At 33.1% G+C, this 20959-nt stretch overlaps 1 protein-coding gene across 5 annotated transcripts in view; it reads left to right on the top strand.

Moving 5' to 3' along the window:
* The window catches only part of LOC127700558 (lachesin-like), a 208970-nt gene extending 204129 nt beyond the window's left edge, over nucleotides 1–4841 (top strand). For 2 of the 5 annotated variants that reach the window (XM_052204109.1, XM_052204110.1), the window contains exons 6-7: nucleotides 3–236; nucleotides 4558–4841. In XM_052204109.1, coding sequence (XP_052060069.1) covers nucleotides 3–236; nucleotides 4558–4679 — 356 coding nt within the window. In that variant the 3' untranslated portion in view covers nucleotides 4680–4841. The other 3 variants (XM_052204111.1, XM_052204108.1, XM_052204112.1) reach the window with 3 other exon arrangements.
* The last annotated feature ends 16118 nt before the right edge of the window (nucleotides 4842–20959 follow it).

Consider the following 20959-nt stretch of genomic DNA (forward strand, 5'->3'; position numbering starts at 1 on the left):
AGCTGAGCCTCGGGCAGAAGTGGTATGGTACAAAGAAAACAGTACAACTTTACAAAAAGAACTAATTCGGGACAATGACAAATATACATTAGAACAACAATATGATAAGAGGTTGAAAGCTGATGAGAAATGGTATACATTAACAATAAAAAATGTAGTAGGAAGTGATAATGGAGATTATTACTGTTCAGCTAAGAATGAACTTGGAAAAAAACAAGCTAAATTTCAACTTTTTGGTATGTATATAATATGTATTATAAGTTGTCAGATTATCATGAAATGGTTCTTGTTAATAACTGCTGCCTTTTGCTTTTATTGTATTATTCTTCTTGTGCTATAAATAAGTAAAAATAAGTACATGATATCAACCATGTTTTTATGGAAAAAAATTAATTATTCTAATAATAATATTAAAAAGCTGACTGGAGGTAGTTAAATTTATGTAATGCTTGTTAAGCAATATTCTTTACTTAGCATACTTATAGGATTTGTTTAGTTAACTATTTGAAGTATCCATCCAGTGAGCTATGAGGTTGTTTTGAAATAAATAATTTTGTGTTGTCATTATGTTTGTGTATGTGTTGTTTTGTTTGAATGTAATATATTATACCTTCTTGTGTGGAGATGGCTTACATAGACTTAGTCTATTGCCAAATCAAATTCAATTTATATGAATGACATATTGTTGAAATTAAGTTTTCTTGTATAAGTTTTGTGAGGATTGAGCTCCTTTCATAGAGTTTGTGTAAAGGACAGGCTATATTGAAATATTGAGCAATTGGTTTCGTAGGTGTATTCTCGATCTAGTCAACTTTGACTAATTACTATTTTCAAAGTAGTAAGTTCAATTCGAAAGAGAAATCATTCAAGTCAGTTCATTTAGCAAATTGAAATAATACTTTAAAAATACTTTAAAAGAATTCAAACTACATGTAGTCAATAAATATGTAAATAAACTCATCACAGAATTTTTTAGTTCGTTTACAAAAGACTCATCAGTGACGTTAGAATAAAAAAAATTAAACAGGCAACATAAAGTAGGAAGTTGAAGAGCATGAAAAATCCAAAATTCCGAAAGATTTTGCCAGGTACCGGTAAGGTAATCTATTCCTGGGGTAGAACAGTCTTAGCATTTCGAACAATTTAAAGTTATGTAGACAGTTACCTTATAATTATGACCATATCAATAATAATTCATGTCAACATAGAAGTGCTGAATACTGGACTGGTGGTACACTCAGAGAGAAAACCTCCACCAGAAATGGCATCGACTTATTTAGTGTAAGGGCAGTACTCCAAGCGCATAATTTCATAGTATATGTTTTTATGTGCTAGCAACCTAATACTATATATACGGGGTCAGTAAATTCTATATGGGATGAGAGCGAGCGAAGCTGGAGCCCCTTATGGAATTTGTTGACCCCGTGTATATCGTATTAGGTCACTAGCGCTCTTTGTAACGAATTTACTTACCAAATATCTTCATATTGGGAATTTATACGTAGTAAACCTTGATATCACTGTTTTAACACAGCATTAAACATAACTTTCAATTATTTACAGCGAGAAAGTTATCGTATCTAAGACATGTTTTTGTCTTAAAGCATGAACAAACTGTAATTATGTATGTTTGCCATGTATGTTCTGTAAATTCAGAAATGAGTGCGAGGTTTTGATAAATGCAAATAATGAGACTGGATGGGTATCGCAAAAAATAAAAACTCGCATTCTGATATATGATACACATATCTGCATTCAGATTAACGTGAAATAACAATGATTAAATTCGCGTTTCTGTCCAATTCAAAATTGTCGCAATAATAAATTTGAGAACAACACCGGTTTTTTTTTTTTAAACGAATGTAACAGTACCAGACAAATCTGTATTAAGCAGTCACTCCTGGGAAGTATCAAAAGTGACCGGTAGAGTAATTTTTCTTGCGGCTGTGAAATAAAAAATGGCGGATTCCGGCGTTGTAAGTTTGAAAAAACATTCAAAATAGGTTTTTATTCGTGGAGAAATAAGTCGATGATACGGTTTTTAATGAAAACAGAAGGTGTGGAACACGAGGAATTCACTAATTCACCTCCCATTGCGCGATTTCCGTTGCAAACGGGTTCCGATTTTCATTTTGACTTCGATACTGAACGCATAAATTTTTCGTCATGATTATGTAATTAATTAGATATATAAAAATGACCGTTGTTAAAGGTTGAAATGACGAAGTGCGAAAATTAAATGACCACTGACAGCGTTAGACAGGTGACCGCTGAAACGAGTTAAATTATATAGAGAAAACGTTTGAGAGGGTCTGAGGCAGGTGACCACCGAAACGAGGTGACCGTTAAAGCAGTTTGACTGTACTACTTACCATGTTTTAAAAAAAAAAACACCCACAAACCGTGAATTTTACATAAAACATGCCCACTGACGTAATATTAAATATACACGGTTTCTACGTGTTCGCCTTTAACCAATAATATTCATAGAAGTGTATAGGAGGTAAGATAAATGATAATACTCACTCATACATTTGACTCTGGATTCATTCATTTAAATGGGTACCAATTTTCGTGGATTGAGGACAAATTGAACTTTCGTGAATATTTGATTTCGTGGTTTTGCTAAAGTCTGCAAATATGCCTTTGTCCATAACATAAATATGTGTGAAACAATTCAAACAAGAAAACAAATGGTCTCATTTGTATACAAAACAATGAGCGAAAAATAAATATAATAGACAAAGACAATCATTGATTTACCGGTTCCTGACATGGGTTAGACACACAGTACAATTAAAACATTCTTTTGAAAACTCAAAATTGAATTATTGATGTTAGAGTAAAGTATAGGCATAAACAACACAAACATTGATAAAAAAAGCGCAAAGAATAGCACTTTTAAATAAAGCAAAACGAATCCCTTTTTAAACAAAACTCGAAGCAATCACAGGTGCTCCGGAGTGGAAAGCATATCCTTACTAACATGTTACACCCGTCATGTTGTTCATGTAAGTACAAACACCGTGACAAATAAAAGACTCACCAGTGGCACTCGATTAAAAAAGGTTAAAAGGCAAAAAAGCACGAAGTTGAAGAGGATTGAAAACACAAAATTCCGAAATTTTGCCAGATTAAGCTAAGGTGATGCATTCCTAGGGTAGAAATTCCTTAGTATATCGAACAAAACATAAAATAGATATAAGAAGATGTGGTATGAGAGGCAATGAGACAACTCTCCATCCAAGTCAAAATTAATAAAAGTAAACCATTATAGGTCAAAGTACGGTTTTCAACACGGAGTCTTGCCTCACACCGAACAGCAAGCTACAAAGGGCCCCAAAAATGACTAGTGTAAAACCATTCAAACGGGAAAATTAACGGTTTAATCTATATAAAAAACGAGAAACGAGAAACACTTATGAACCACATCAACAAACGACAACTACTGAACATCAGATTCCTGACTTAGGACAGGTGCAAACAATTCCAGCGGGTTTAAACGTTTTAATGGTAACAAACCTTCACCCTTATCTGAAACAATAGTGTAACATCACAACATAGAAAGACACACTATAAACTATCAATTGAAATGGCTTAACTCAATCAAAAGACATATTAACACCAGTAAACATACACTGAACAAATAAATTTGATCTATGATACAATGTAAATACAAAATAAATAAACTGAGCGAAGAATAATCAAAGTAACATGTTATACCGCTGTGAAATGTTAAACAATTTAAGAAAAACAATATGCCTGAACAAAAAAATCAGCCATTTGTAATTACTTTAAACACAGGTTAATGAAAATAATTTTGTTGTTAGGTATACGTGTACAGTTCAAATGGAGAAAGGAAATATTTTTACAAAATTAATAATTTTGATGTTCATAGTACTAAGAAGTAAAAATTTATAGTAATATCAAACACTTATCGAAGCTGGTATATAGACCAGATATAACCCTGAATAAGTAAACATTAAATAACATAAAAGCATTACAATTAGTATAACAGGTCAAATAAACAAGAAAGTACGATTTGAGAGTACTCGCAGTTACTGACAGCTAGTTAAAAGCCAAAAACAATTAATAATATAAAAAATCATGCATCAGAGACTTTTTGCGGACGTAGTATAGGCAAGCATTTTGGTGTTGAACTTCTTTGTTAAGGTTAAAAATTATTGTTTGTCGCTATCCTCTCTCCGTGGAACTTGGTGTAAATCATTTAATCTGAAGTACTTTTTGCACTCCTAGCATATGGATAAAAATATACCTTAATTATAAAATTACAATTTATGGATGTAAACATTTGCATGTCATTACATTATTTATCAAACTTTACTTTGACAGTAAAACCTTTTAATTTCAGAAGTTTTCGATTGCAGATTTAACACACATGGGAAAGTACCATCTACCTAAGTACTTTTTTGCACTCCTAGCATATGGATAAAAATATACCTTAATTATAAAATTACAATTTATGGATGTAAACATTTGCATGTCATTACATTATTTATCAAACTTTACTTTGACATTAAAACCTTTTAATTTCAGAAGTTTTCGATTGCAGATTTAACACACATGGGAAAGTACCATCTACCTATCAAGTTTCAATGGTGACATATATAAGTGGATTTATCGTTAGCTTTATTTCGATAAAGTACATTTCATGTTAAATTTTCTACAGAAAGTAAACTTTGCCTAATCCGTCATGTACAACTGGGGAATCAAGTGTATACTTGCATAAGACTAAATATAAAAAAAGCTATTTGCCTTTTCATGAGATTTTTACTCTGCATTTCTATTTACAACACATGTAATTATATTTTTATACGTAACATTTGTGTCATATATCATCTTCTTAGTTGTCACCCTTGCAGATTGATTAATCTTTAAGGTACTAGTACCATAAAAAATGAAAAACAACACGTTATTAATTTCATGCGTGCGAAGCGCTTTTCTGGATTTACCTTCATCAGGAATGCTCAAAACCGAATATTTAAAAGCCAAGGATGTATAAGAACCGAAACAGTTAAAGTGCTATATGATCAAAAGTACCTAAAAAGGTAACCAAATCCATCTACGGTCAACTTTGTCTGAGGGAGTTGAAACCTCAGTTTCTTTATAATTTCAAAATTCATATACGGACAATTTTTGAAATGTTTGTTATAAATCATGTCATATCGACATATGACATATCGATCACTACTAATGTTTGTTATAACTGACATATCGATCACTAAAATGCAAGAATTTAAAAACAAAATGTACATGAAATTACTGTATCATTGCATTTGATTTCCTTGTAAATTTTGAATGAGTCATATATATTGACAAATAAAGAAATTGCTTAACACAATTTATTGATGCATAGGAAGAAACGAGGCAAGGTTAAACAATTAATAAAAATGAGTTCCGAAAAACAAAAAAATAAAGAATAGCAAAAGCGCCTAGTGTTCTTTACTACATTCCGTTTTGGTCGGGGTCGTGTTGTTCAGTCTGTAGTGTTCTATGTTGTGTGTTGTATACTGCTGTTAGTCTTTTGGTCCTTTCCTTTATTTTTAGCCATGGCGGTGTCAGATTATTTTCGACTTATGAGTTTGAATTTCCCTTTAGTATCTTTCGACTCTCTTGTAAAAAGGAACTCATAGTGCATCTGAGACATATGAAATGATAACAAATGTTCTTCAGTTATAAATATTAATCATCTCAATAACATTTGTACTATATGTCATTGAGTAATTAGTGTTGAAACTTATTTTTATATTATTCATGTACTATTTGTGTATAGTATATATATATATATATATATTATTGTCGAAATCCGGATATGGTGTAACAATTTTTGCACCTCATGTTTGCGGTATACCATCTTTTCCGCAAGTTTAATGTTTTCTGTTTGGTATTGAATTAATAATTAAGATCCATTTTGTTACATCTGGTGATCCGTATTTCGACAATTAATATCTCTTCAGTGATGTTAGGAATCGAAACGGTATTTGGAAAGCCATACAATTTACCTCAATTTAGGATAGACTCTTGAATTTTGTTATATATATATATTCTCAAAATGAAATTGCAAATGTATGATGGAATATGCAGTAAGAATATCGGATCGATTGAACACACTCAATGCAGACTACAAAAAAGGTAAAAATATTCAATGACTGAATAATAGCCAACGTAAATCTTACGGGGCGATGGATCATAAAATTATGATACAGTACACTACAAAATATAATATATAACAAGTCTAAAAGGGTACAACATCACCAAAAAATCATTAAATCATGAACAAATTTTAGATATTTTGGATAACTAATATCCTTCATCAGTATAAATTTCTTAAAACTGTAAGAGTCCAAAACGGAAGCCTTAGTTACTGGAAACATGTGATGGTAGGGAAAATGAGTGACACATTCTATGTTTTTTTCATTTATGCCCTCTGGGGAAACAGCCTAAGCTTTCTTATCCAAATCCCTTCCCGAGCAAGTCTGTCGGCCCTTGACCAAACCTCGTTGTGGTCTATGAAAGTGATGGTGAGGTTTTTGAGATCAGCTTGGGCGTGCCCAGGGTAATCTCAAATGTCGACTTACGGGGAGGTCGGGCTTGCAGGTGTAGTCACTTCGATGACCATTCATGCGTTTGTTCAATGGCTGTTCTGTCTCGCCAACATGCTGCATGCCACATTGACACTGAAGAAGGTATACAACATTCTGGGTTTTGCAAGTTACATTGCAAAATATAGTGTACACAGACCCGGTGGAGTGGCAAGTAAATGTTTGAGTATTCAGTATTTGTTGGCAAGTCAGACATCGTCTGTTACCACACGACTTGCACCATCCTGCAGTTGAACAGCTTTTATTAGAGGCGACATCAGCTCTCATAAATAAGTCTTTCAGACTTGCTGGTCTCCGAAAAGCTAAGACGGGAGGTTTTGGAAAGATCTTGGATAATTTAGGGTGCTTGGCAATAGTTTGCCAATTGGTATGGATCAAACGTGAAAGGTTATTAAAGGCGGGATTGTATGTTAAAACAAATGGAACTATTTTGCTGCGCCTCTTCTGTTTGTATTGTAATAGGTCATTGCGGCTGTTATTGTTAGCACGTGCAAATCCCTTATCTATGTCCCATTTCTTATAACCTCGTTTGGTAAAAAATCCGCGAAGTTCCTGTAACCGTTTAGTGACAGCCTCCTCAGAGGAGCAAATCCGCTTTACTCTGAGAGCTTGACTATAGGGGATACTTTTTGTACAGTTTTTGGGGTGACAGCTTTGGGGAGAAAGGTACTGATGTTTATCTGTAGGTTTACAGTAGAGGTCTGTTGATATGACACCGTCCTTTATAGATGTAGTTGTGTCTAAGAAAGATATTTTAGAGTCGGAAACTTCATATGTAAATTTAATTGACTGGTGGGCGTTGTTTGCATGTCTGATGAAATCATCTAGTTTAAGTTGGGATTCAATCCGTTTCAGGTCAACATCATTGATGAAACGGAACCAAGACAGATGTTTGGATAAAAATGTTGAAATGATTTGTTTCTCTAATTTGTCCATGAAAATATTGGCGTAAGATGGTGCCATTTTCGTCCCCATCGCTGTCCCTTTTATTTGAAGGTAATTTTCACCATTAAAGGTGAAATTGTTGCATTTCAGAACCAGAGTAAGTAGCTGAACTAAACATTCGGTAGGTGGTTCTAAAGTGATGCGCGAGTCCCACTTTTCCTAAAACGATTGTATTCCGTCATCATGAGGTATGTTGGTATACAACGAGGTGACATCTAGAGTGACAAGGAGAGTTTCCGGAGGAAGAGGGTTCATGGATTCCATTTTACGAAGGTAGTCTGTGGTGTCTTGAATGTGAGAAGGAAGATTTTCTACATGAGATCTTAAATGAAAGTCTTCGAATTCCGAGATTTTCTCAGTCGGGTGGCCGTTTGCGGATACAATGGGTCTACCAGGATTGTTAACCTTGTGTATTTTGGGGAGAAGATACCATCGACCAGGCTTGGCGTTCTCTGGTTTTAAATATCCGAATGTATCCTTATCTATGTGACCGTCATTGTGCATGGTTTGTAACGCAGTAATAATTTTGGAACTAAACTCGGAAATAGGGTCATGGTCAAGCTTCTTATAAAATCTCTCATCAGAGAGCTGACGCTCTGCTTCCGCGATGTAGTTAGCTTTGTCCATTATCACAACGGCACTTCACTTGTCTGCTGGTTTTATCACAATATCATCTCGGTTTCTCAGCGACTGTATGGCTTTTTTTCTCGTAAGAAGAGGTGTTATAAAACGACGAGTACATGTTGTTAGCTAGATGAACAACATCCGATTTGATTTTGTCGATAACGTCTTCCAGTGTAGCAGATTTGCGGGGTTTAGGAATCCATGAACTCTTCTTTTTAAAGCGCGGAATTCTGATTTCTCCCTCCGAGTCGGACGTGTCTGAGTCTTCCTCATTATTCTTGTTACCAAAGTATTCTTTAGTTCTGAGGGTTCTGGCAAAATTTTTCAGGTCATCTTCCAGTTTCATATTATCTATGTTACTGAGCGTAGGGCAAAAATTCAAACCCTTAGACAAGACTTTAATTTCATCCCCAGTTAAAGAGACTGTTGACAAATTGACAACCGTGTTGTTGGGATTGACCGGAATTTGAGTTTTTCTTCGAAATCTACGGTTGCGAGGCTTTTTAGTTGAATTTGAAGGTCTGTTTAAAGGGTGGTTAATTTGCACACCATCATGTTTAAATTTGTTTATCTGCTTAAAGTGAAGCTTATGTGATTCAATACGTTTGATATCACTAAGACGTACTCGAATTTCGTCAAGTTCAAGTTCAGACAATTGGTCACGAGATCGGCAGTGCAAGTTATCACGAAGTTTGTATAAATTATTAACTTGATGAATTGCTTCATGACGTAAAAGATCCATCAAACTAAAGGAACTGTGGTACAGAATATTATTTCATCTATGAAAAAATCTGTTGGACTTTTCTCCTGTTGTTAGTGGCGAAGCTTCTAAAACCAGCCCTTTTGGAATAATTCCTTGATCAATGAAGGTTTCTAAATTTGAAATATGATGTTCTGTTTTGATAATTTTGATAGTAAAAGATCTCAATTTCTTCAAATGAAATTGCAAATGCATGATGGAATATGCAGTTAGAATATCGGATCGAGTGAACACACTCAATGCAGACTACAAAAAAGGTAAAAATATTAAACGACTGAATAATAGCCAACGATAAATCTTACGGGGCGATGGATCATAAAATTGTGATACAGTGCACTACAAAATATAATATATAACAAGTCTAAAAGGGTACAACATCACCAAAAAATCATTAAATCATGAACAAATTTTAGATATTTCGGATAACTAATATCCTTCATCAGTAAGATGTAAAATGAAGCTTATCTTGACATGTGGTAGTAAAACTGAAATAAAAATCTTGAATGATATACAAATTATCAATAATCAATACGCTGGTATTTTTTTTCAAAATTGATGTTTGGGAGGAGGAATAAATTTCTTAAAACTGTAAGAGTCCAAAACGTAAGCCTTAGTTACTGGAAACATGTGATGGTAGGGAAAATGAGTGACACATTCTATGTTTTTTTTCATTTATGCCCTCTGGGGAGACTGTCCTAAGCATTCTTATCCAAAACCTTTCCCGAGCAAGTCTGTCGGCCCTTGACCAAACTTCGTTGTGGTCTATGATAGTGATGGTAAGGTTTTTGAGATCAGCTTGGGCGTGCCCAGGTGATCTCAAATGACGACTTACGGGGAGGTCGGGCTTGCAGGTGTAGTCACTTCGATGACCATTCATGCGATTGTTGAATGGCTGTTCTGTCTCGCCAACATACTGCATGCCACATCGACACTGAAGAAGGTATACAACATTCTGGGTTTTGCAAGTTACATTGCAAAATATAGTGTACACAGACCCGGTGGAGTGGCAAGTAAATGTTTGAGTATTCAGTATTTGTTGGCAAGTCAGACATCGTCTGTTACCACACGACTTGCACCTTCCTGGAGTTGAACAGCTTTTATTAGAGGAGACATCAGCTCTCACAAATAAGTCTTTCAGACTTGCTGGTCTCCGAAAAGCTAAGACAGGAGGTTTTGGAAAGATCTTGGATAATTTAGGGTGCTTGGCAATAGTTTGCCAATTGGTATGGATCAAACGTGAAAGGTGAGTAAAGGCGGGATTGTATGTTAAAACAAATGAAACTATTTTGCTGCGCCTCTTCTGTTTGTATTGTAATAGGTCATTGCGGCTGTTATTGTGAGAACGTGCAAATCCCTTATCTATATCCCATTCTTTTATAACCTGTTTGGTCCATATATATATTATTCGTCTAAATAACAACCCAACAATGTTCTTCCCTGGCCGGGATTCGAACTCATGCTACTGAGATATCGTGGCACCAAATCGGCTTTAACTATTCCCGACACGCTAGACCACTAAGGCTCGACAAAAATCGAGCTTTCGGTGGCCGTGTGTTAACTGTCCTCGTTTTTATCTAGCGTCGTAACACAGAACATGATATATAAGTCATGACGATGGAATATTACAGATCAGCTGAATGATCTATCCTTCAAATAAATGTAGGATGCAGTCACAGAAATAATTATATTATAAGTACGACTGAACAAGTGACAACTCTACGACAGATTTTATCCATCGGATCACCAGTGATGGTGATACAAGGATAAAAACACATTCTGTATACATAATTCGTCTAAATAACAGCCCAACAATGTTAGATCTGTAAATTTGCGGTAGCAAATTTTTTGGTCTTCCCTGGCCGGATTTCGAACTCATGCTACTGAAAAATCGTGGCACCAAATCGTCTTGCACTATGGCCAATGCGCTAGACCACTCGACCACCTAGGCTCGACAAAAATCAAGCTTTCGGTGGCCGGGTGTACACTTACTAGCCATATAATTTTTTTGGCTACTGAGTGTGACAGACTTACTCGAAGAAACACACTTGTATTACTCAGAAAGCGAGTTGTGTCCGTACCGGTCGACAGAGCAGCCAACACTGTGATTGTGGTAAGACAACAATACTACACGGAAGGTCTGATGAATGCAAAGATAAATGCTTGTACATTCAGCACCATGCGCTCCACAGAAAGTCACGAGAATCAATTTTGCTACAAACTGTTCTATAAAAGTTTTCAAATAATTTATGAACATCTGATCATGTGATCAGGCAATTAATGATCCTATTCATTTATATTCTAACGTTGTATGGTTTATTTGTTAGTTGCGTTTTTATATATTGTTATTAAATGATAAAACATTTTCAGTGATATGATTTCAAGTTGTTTTGTACCATCTTTTATCAGCAGCTTTTAGTATTATTTTTAGTTTTCCTTACATCAATTCAATCGTGTATTGAGGATAAATAATGTATATGTTAATGATTGATCACCCTGTTCTCTTCCTCCATACGCTTAAAAAATTTCAAACTACACTTAAAGCATCTAACTTATTAAAACATAGGTCAAAAGATATAACGAATCGCCTTGTCTATTTGATAACCTAGTATATAAATATAGAGCCTATGTCAATATGCAAATAGTGTACATCGACGTTCATAGGTATTGATACTTTCGCACACATGATTGATAATCTAATCTAAATATAAATAAACGATAAATTCAGCTGCAAATATCATATTACTATTTAGTTTACTTCCTTCTCCGCTTTTTATTTTATACTGTATACTTCCTTGATAGACTGGTACATTCTGATTAAACATAGTAATCTTATTTATTTCTGCTACATTATATAAATAGCACATAGCTGATAGGATGAAAGAGTAGATTGTTACCCCGAAAAACATTGTCTACCGAGGTTGACAATGTCTTTTCGAGGGGTAACAATCTGCCCTTTCACCCTCTCAATTATGTTTTATTTAATTTATTATACTGAATGTTCTGCTATTACTGTCTATTAGATTTTAAAATCAATGTAATAAACTCAGACGTCTTGTCCATAACAACCATCCGTATTTAATAAAGCACACAACTGATCAAGCGTCTCCGTGAATGGTAATAGAGTATTTGCCATGGGATAGAGTATATTATCTCCCTCGTATTAACCAATCAAAATTTGGCATTTTAACATGAATTATAATAAATCCAAATAAGTTCATATGTTTCGTAATTCGATAGTGGTGCTCATTAATAAAAGTACCAATGTCACACTAGTTGCGCATGTTGTGTATGCCCAAGGTAAGTTATTCAAATTAAGCAAAAACGTGTTTTATAACTTTTCATTAAATATCTTATACGAGATGTTGGCATGAGATAGCTTATACAGCTATTTTATTTTTATTTTTATTTCTAAGGAGCATCATTCCTGTTAAAAAAAGTTACCGTCACTGTTCCAAATTATATCTAATAACAGCCTTTGATATGAAATTAATAAGAATTCGAAAAATGTACGTGTAAAAAGTAAAATAACAAAAATATCGAACTCCAAGGAAAATTCAAAACGGAAAGTTCCTACTTAAATGGCAAAACCTAAAGCTCAAACACATCAAAAGAATGGATAACAACTGTCATATTCCTGACTTGGTACAGGCATTTTCTTATGTAGAAAATGGTGGATTAAATTTGATTTTATAGCTAGATTAACCTTTTACTTGTACTGCAGTCAAATAAAATTCAATTATTTTGACATCAATGTGTGAACAAAACAAACATACATAATAGGTAAACATGTCACAAATAGGGGAACAGCAGTCAATATTGTGTTATAATCTCAATCACAATAAAAACAAACAAATATGTCATCAAAGAAAGACAAAAAAGGCATATAGACAAGGCACATACGCAAAAACGAAAGACAAGAATACAAAAATATACCATAGCACAATAACACAATGACGGGATGTATAAGTTCCGAGCCACGTCAATGGGATATTACCAAAAGTAGACTCAACAGTAAAAGTAATAATTTACAACGACAAATAAAGGAACACTATAACACGTTATTAACATGATAAAAAACGTCAGTACCTAGAATCTATACTTCAAGAATAGTGTATTATTGTGAAGTTGATACGGAATATTTATCAACAAGGTCTTGGTATCTTCCCAAGAACTTTTTGGGAAAAAGGACGAGACGTTCTTTGACATAACCCTGGTTCATCAACTTATTGCTCAGACATTAGTTTTATAAAGTCTAAGTAGCAACTGCAAGGTCTTGAAAACCGAACGAGTTGGGAAATGTATACCTATATGCATGTGAAGTTTGTACATTGCTACTAACGTGTGGGAAAATGATAATTTCAGAATTAAGTCGTCTCGTTTGTCATAGATTCTGGAACTTAGATGATCGCTTATGTCAAATAACAGGTTCCAGTCTAAAAATGAGACAGAGGAAGCCTTGTCTATTGTTTCTTTAATTTCTAGTTCTGGAGGATATATTAATGGAACCAAATCAGAAATGTTTTGATGGTTAATCGAAAGAGCATCATCAATATATCTGAATGTGAAATTAAATGATCTGGCTTCTTTGATCTTCTTGTTTTGACACGTGTCTGAAGGAACTCAGACTCATATGAATATAACAAGAGGTCGACAAGGAGAGGCAGTTCGTTCCCATAGGAATTCCGACAATTTGTTGAAAAGTCTAACTCCAAATTGAACAAATATGTTGTCAACTAGAAACTTTACCGTACTAGAGTGTGACGTGTGAGGATGCTTACATTTCAGCATTTAAAATGAATTGTTTTCCAAATTGACAAACCTCTTGAAAAAATAATAGATCAGCGATTATTTTTAAACTTTTTCTGGACATTGCTGGTTTAAATAATCGTTATAGATGTCATAACAATCCTACAAAAGATTGCTTACGTCCTCAAAAATAAAAATGAAAATTTATTGAGTACGAATCGCTTTTCTTGATTAAAGTTCGCCAGAAACACTTAATCACAACGTATCGTGACTGTTGTAACCACAACAAGCGTGGGAAATGACAAACCGACAGTTGAAAACAGAAATCGTCCTATTCATTTGGTTAACACAAAAGTAATCTGTATATGAATAAAGCAACAAAGTTCGATTGATTAAAATATATGAACTTTGATTTATAATTGGAGATACTTAACTCAGATGAATCAATTTTCTGAAGGAAAGTACAGAAAATCTTAGTATTTCTATGTAGAAAGAAAACGCTTTTAGATCTTTTTTTTTATTAGAAAGGATTTTATTTTAGAAATTTTCTCATATTATTATTCATGATTCCGACATTGAGTGTTCGTTTTACCATCATAATTATGTTGCTTTTTGTGTATAATATTTACAAAATATGTCATTTTCGCACATCTAATTAAATGAAAATGAACGCATTGAGTTATTTATGTCTTGTGCTAATGTCAATTTTAAAATGTTTGATTTAGTTCAGCTGTATATCGAAGCCGTGATCTCGTGCATTTAAGGCCAGCATGCAATTTTGAAAGCCCGAGATGTTTTTCAAAAGTGGATAGTTTAATCAAATATTTAAGCTTTATGGTGAATTACAAATTATCTATCCTTACCATTTAATATCATATCTGACATATAAGATAATGAATTGTCACCTTGTTCAAGGGTTACACAATATACCGATATACATTTCGGTGGTCTTTCCCGTTGTCGTCTTTATTCGTCGTGCGAGGTTTCTGTCAAATCTACAGGTAAGTCATAAGCAGTTACAGATTTTCAACTTGTCATGCAAAAATTGAAAGTTAATTAATTCATATTTTTCATTTATCAAATATTAATTTAAAATCAATTCTTTGTTTAATAAGGTTTTATCATTTCTGGATACCTTGATTATTTATTTTCAACATAATGATTAACTATAATATATAATTTAAACATACAAAGAAATATCCAGTGAACATTACTCAAATGACTCAAAATTAAAATCAGTAATCAAAAACGCTACAGCAAAACTGAGCAAAGGTGCGGAAAGACCTGACAGTTAGTAGATGTAAGTAAAAAAGTATAAAAAAAATACCGAACTCCAAGACAAACTCAAAAGGGGAAATCCATAAAAACTAATAAATTAAAAGTCATAATCAACGGGAAAAGTGAAAAACAACTACCATATTCCCATTAAACTAGTGGGTTAAACCTAGTTTTATAACTACCTTAACATACCCCTTGTATGACAGTTGTTTATAAATCCGTTATATTGACAAAATAACATGATAAATTTGTCAACTAAAATAATTAGACAACTTTCCATGGATATAGGCTATTTATCTATTTGCATTTATATATGTATATCAAAAACTATGTAACTAATTAACAATTATAAAGTAAGTTTAATCATTAAGAAACACTGTTTTTAAAGATATCAATAGATAAGGGTACCTTGTTCGTGAAAGCTGCAACAATAAGGTAATTGTAACAGCTTTATATTAATAAATAAATTATAATTGTAAACAAAACCCACACAGAATTGATCTAAAAGTACTCGCAGTTACGGAAAAATAATTCAAGGCCAACTATAACTTATACATACATCATGTTTACCATACTAAAATAAAGCCAGCTAACTTTCAACGGATTTAGTGTAAGTACTTCAACAGTTTGAGAAAAACCTGATCTTGCGCTCGCTTGAAAAATTCTCGTTTGTCATACATATTGAAAACCCTTTTACGGTTTAGTTCATGTTAAATATCCCTTAGTATCTTCTGACTCATATATACAGTCTTTGAGTTTTTTAAATAATATAATAGGAAAAGGAGAGTGAACAAGCTATAAGTTTGAAAAAAAACCCGACTGCATGTACAAACATGTGAAGATAATAAAGACTCGCGTAGAATGTCAGTATCTATGCCGAACTATTTTTCAGCACGACGATATGTCAATTTATCAGTATGTAATTCTCTTTGAGGAGTTTTTTTTTTAAAGTTTGATAGTTTATTTAAACCACAAGTAAGTATTAGAAGGTGTTGATGTTTAACTAAAGTAGCATGATCCCTATTATCATTAATTTAAGACTTATTAAAAAATCTGCAATAAATTAGCCTCATATCTCAATTTTGGAAAACAAAGGATAGACTAAGATTGGAAAATACTCATTGGTCGAAAAAGTTCCTGACAATGACATGGCAAAAAACGAAACATGATAAAAACAACCAACAGTATACAAAACCAAAACAATCATAGGTCACTGTACGGCTTTCAACAATGCGTAAAACCCATACTGCATAGTTAGTTGTAAAAGGCCTCGAAATGACAAATATTAAACAATTCAGACGAGAAAACTACGGCCTAATTTATGTTCAAAATAATAACCGAAAAACAAATATGATCTACAGCAACAAACGACAACCACTGAATTCAAGGCCCTTGACTTGGGACAGACACATACAGAATATGGCGGGTTTAACTAGTTTGAAGGCGCCAACCCTCCTTCCTAACCTGGGGCAGTGGTGTAACGGCACAACATAAGTCCAGAAAACACTACATAGGAAACCTAAGAGTATTATTCCCAAAACTCTCCAATGTTGTCTTTTTCATTAATATTATTTCTTATTACAGTTTTTAAGTAACACTGTGCTTCTATTTTGCTACATCGAAAAGGACAACACAGTTAAATTTTTCCTTTATAACCGTTATGACAGGTATTCTATTTCAAGTTTCGAAAAATAATATATAAGAAGCATACAAATATGAAATTCAACAGGGACTTTAGATTTTAATAAACACTAGAACACACCCGCGACATCTCGGGTCCGTGACTGTATTAAAGTACCTACGCCTTATTTTCAGCCTGGATATTTAGTATTCGTTTTGTCGTTTTGTCGTCATGCTGATTTTAATGTGCACAGTTTTTTCTGCTTTCAAAATCTGTCTATTTGAATCCGTCCTGGTTTTCTTACTACAACCAGAAACTACTTGTCAGTGAATTAATTTAGTATTGTCAAGCCCTGTATAATGACAAAGTTCAGGTGTGATTATGACCTGTGTATATAACAGGTAACAGGTAACTATTGGTATCGGTATCGGATTCGACCTGGAACTTGTATATTATTGGTAATGTTAATTATGTGGAAACAAAAAGGCCTGGAATGGTGTTATTTTTAAGCAACACCATTGTCCTATACTAGTTATATATAAAGTTATATATAGATAGTAAAATTTTTCAGCCTATTCTGATCCATGAATGATAAATCTATCGTCCAAAACGTTGGATACAATTATACTCACATTTCGTCTGCGGATACGTTTATTATATGTGTTTGACATGCAGTTGCTATTTGTTTCAACCGTTTATTTTGTTATAATGTGTGAGCCTTTTTAAACTCTAGCGTCGGACATGATTCATATCATGGTAAAGATGGTACAGTTGAATTGATGTGTTCATTGTCAGCCGTCCATACTCATTTTGCCACTTATGGTATTTTGTCATAATTAATGCATACAATTAAATACACAAAATGTGTCAGAGGAAAACAATAATTGGTTCTTAGTGACCAGGTGATAATGTTGTCTTTTCTTTTATATTGATTATTACAGGAACACCTGACGTCATGGATTTAGAAAAGGATAAAGTGAACTATGTACGGCTAATATACCTTTTAAATGTTGTATCTCCGAAAGCTGTCAGGGTTGTCTTCAATAGAGAAATACATCCAACACAGTTAAAGAAGCACCTGAATAAAAGTAGAATAAAACTTCAGGGCAAGGCACAATTCATCAGTAAAGCCCAATGGAATCTTATATATCCATCACATGGTATGACCAATTAGGAGTTTTGCTCCATCAATGCTTTATCAACTATTATGTATATTCCTTCAATCGTTGACAAAAATGATAATTATTTGCATAAACTGATTCAAATAAGTGAACTTGGACTTAAACAGAGCATGATTACAATTATATACCTATATGGAGTTATCTTCTTTCAGAACGTTAGGTCATTCTTTCGAAGAATCAACCCTGACGATACCAAGTTTTAATGAAATATGCTTAACCATAGAATAATGACATGTAAAAGGTCATCATTTTCCCTAGTTAAAATGCAAATTATAATTCATTTAAACATTCAATTCGTTTGATAGTTATGGTGTTTTGTTGCCAATTGAGGATTTAATTTTACTTTCTAATATTCCATCTTTTATAGGTGTAAGGCAGAAACAATCCTTTACTATAAAACTAGGTTTTATCCACCATTTTCTACATAAGAAAATGCCTGTACCAAGTCACACATTGATGTCAATATAATGGAATTTTATTTGACTGCCATACAAGTGAGAGGTTTAGCTAGCTATAAAACCAGATTTAATCCACCATTTTCTACATAAGAAAATGCCTGTACCAAGTCAGGAATATGACAGTTGTTATCCATTCGTTTGATGTGTTTGAGCTTTTGATTTTGCCGTTTGCCTAGGGACTTTCCGTTTAGAATTTTCCTCGGAGTTAACGCACATTCTAACGTTCGAAACAAATAATGTGAAGTTTGGTTTATTTATCTTTACAATAAAGGGACATTATAGAAGATGAATTAAATAATGCAAAACTTTTCATGACACTTTTAAAACAAGCCAGATTTAACACATTCGTGTGTAGGATTTTTAAAATCTTATTGATTCACACTGTATTGGAAATCATATTTTGACCTACATGTATGGATATTCGTTTCTCGTGTTACATGTACATGTATCCTCAGTTTCTATATAATAACAGCCACGTACTTTTTAAAGGGGAAGGGGGGTAAAACAATGTATTGCCATTCAAAAGAAAATTATTTTGAATTGTTCAATTCGTTAAGCTTGAAGAAAAAGAAAAAAACCAATTGACTTGTATTTTTCATACACCGTTATCGGGCGGTAACTTGCTTCATGTAGTTACAAATATATTTTCATTGACTCTGGAGCCGTAGGGTGTATTTAAACTTGAACGCATCAGAAAAGAATATCTCACTTAATTGTGGTCGGTAAAATAGGATGCAAATCCTGCAAATTTTTTGCAGATATTAATATTTTTATATGGTAAATAATCAGATTATGCTTATTTTATGGTTTTTCTTGTCGTATAACCCCCACCCACGGGTGTTATACGACAAGAAAAACCTTACAATATGCATTATTAATAACCTAATCAAGCCATCAATTAGGACTTCTTAGTTTTTATCGTGGATTCTTTATCATTGTCAGAATGTAACCATTTTTTTATAAATCCATCTATATATCAAAACTTTTTAACGTCCACTTTTTCAAGTTCGTGATTCCCAAAATGTAATACTATTAGTATGTTGATATAATCGTCAAATTTGTCAAGGGATTATTTACCTTTCGACTTTTTGGTGCATATATCAGGAAATGCCACTACAAAAACAAATACGCGATATAAGATTACTTTGTCATATGTTCAGTCTTAGATGCAATAACCTCCCTCTCGAAAATAATTGGACATCTGTTGGACCTTCACTCTACTATGTCTAAACAAACTTAACATGACCAATCATATTATCATTTCCAACAATGTTAGCAATTAAATGGTTTTTTTTTTATGATATTTAAAAAAATTTTAAGATTCAAATATTATCCGCATTCTGCCAAATCTGACTGTTCTAGAAAGTCCGAACACAGAGACATATGAAATTAACATTATCATATAACACATAACAACTCATTTGACTCACGTGCCAGTTTAATCCATATATATAATTTTTTTTTCAAGAAAACTTTCTTATAAAATATATTGTTAGTGATATTATTAAAACAATACCATAAAACACAAACTTTCAATTTAAATATTATTATGAAATAAAGAGTTTCCTAAACATCAACATAACAGTAGTTCAAAACGGGAAAAATAAATCTGGACTTTTAAGAGTTGAATGAATTAAATTTCAAGTTTTAAGATTGCAATCTTGAAGTTATTACTGTTACAGAACTTATCAGAAAACAGATTCACCCTCTAAGAATGATTGTTGGGCGTTTTAAAATGCAGTTCTAAAGGTTGTATGGAAATGTATTTTGAAAAATCCAAATCAATGGACACCAGTTATTTCAAATAGCTTTCACTGCCTTCGTTATTGAACGATAAAAGGAAAACATATACAAAAAATCAAGTAGGAAAGTACCTCTGTTTTTTATTTAATTTTTTTCTCTCCTTTTTCAAAAATAAAGGTAATTCTTTATTAAAAGATATCATTGAAGCTATGGATATACTTTAATTAGTCATGTATAAATTGGAATTGAGATTACTAGGAAATACTAACCTATTAAATGATTTTTTTTCTATCAATGCTTAAAGAGAACGGGAAAAGGTACCAATATTCTCGACGCTAAACTTTCATTGAAATATGAAATAATAATAAAAAAGAAAGTAAGGAAAAGGAAAAAAAATTGACAAATAGAAACAAACTCATAGAATTTAAACGACCGCAAATTTGTGAAAAAGAGACAAAAGGGGAAGGTTCACGACATAAGAAAATAAAATCGTGATGACTTTTACTGCGAAATTCTTCCAGCAGTACTGCAATGTATAAATGTAAATCCTATTAAGCATCAATTTAGATTAAACTTGAAAATGGCTAAAGCATTGAACAATTTACTTGCCTTGTTGACATCTGTTTTTTGTGTTTTGATATTTTTGTCTGTCATTTAACAGGTGAACCGGATCCTGATTCTGAAAAGTTTGATATTACATTAATGGTTTTCCTTCTGCGTCATTTGACTACGATTGGAATATGTGACGAATTACCCTCAGTTCATGATAAAAGTGAAGGCGCAGCTATTTCCAGAGTAAAGTTCTACAGAAATAAATATTCGCACACTAGCAATGGTTCTGTGACAGAGAAAGAATACTCAAATCTCGTACACGACATTGTAGAGGTATTAGTTAAACATCTAAATTTAGTTAATAGTGTTTACTAGCCACTCCTTTGATAAAAAATGAAATTTAGGTAGAATAAACCTTTAATATAAGT

Source organism: Mytilus californianus, unplaced genomic scaffold (genome assembly GCF_021869535.1).
Source record: "Mytilus californianus isolate M0D057914Y unplaced genomic scaffold, xbMytCali1.0.p SCAF_5, whole genome shotgun sequence".
Lineage (NCBI taxonomy): Eukaryota > Metazoa > Mollusca > Bivalvia > Mytilida > Mytilidae > Mytilus > Mytilus californianus.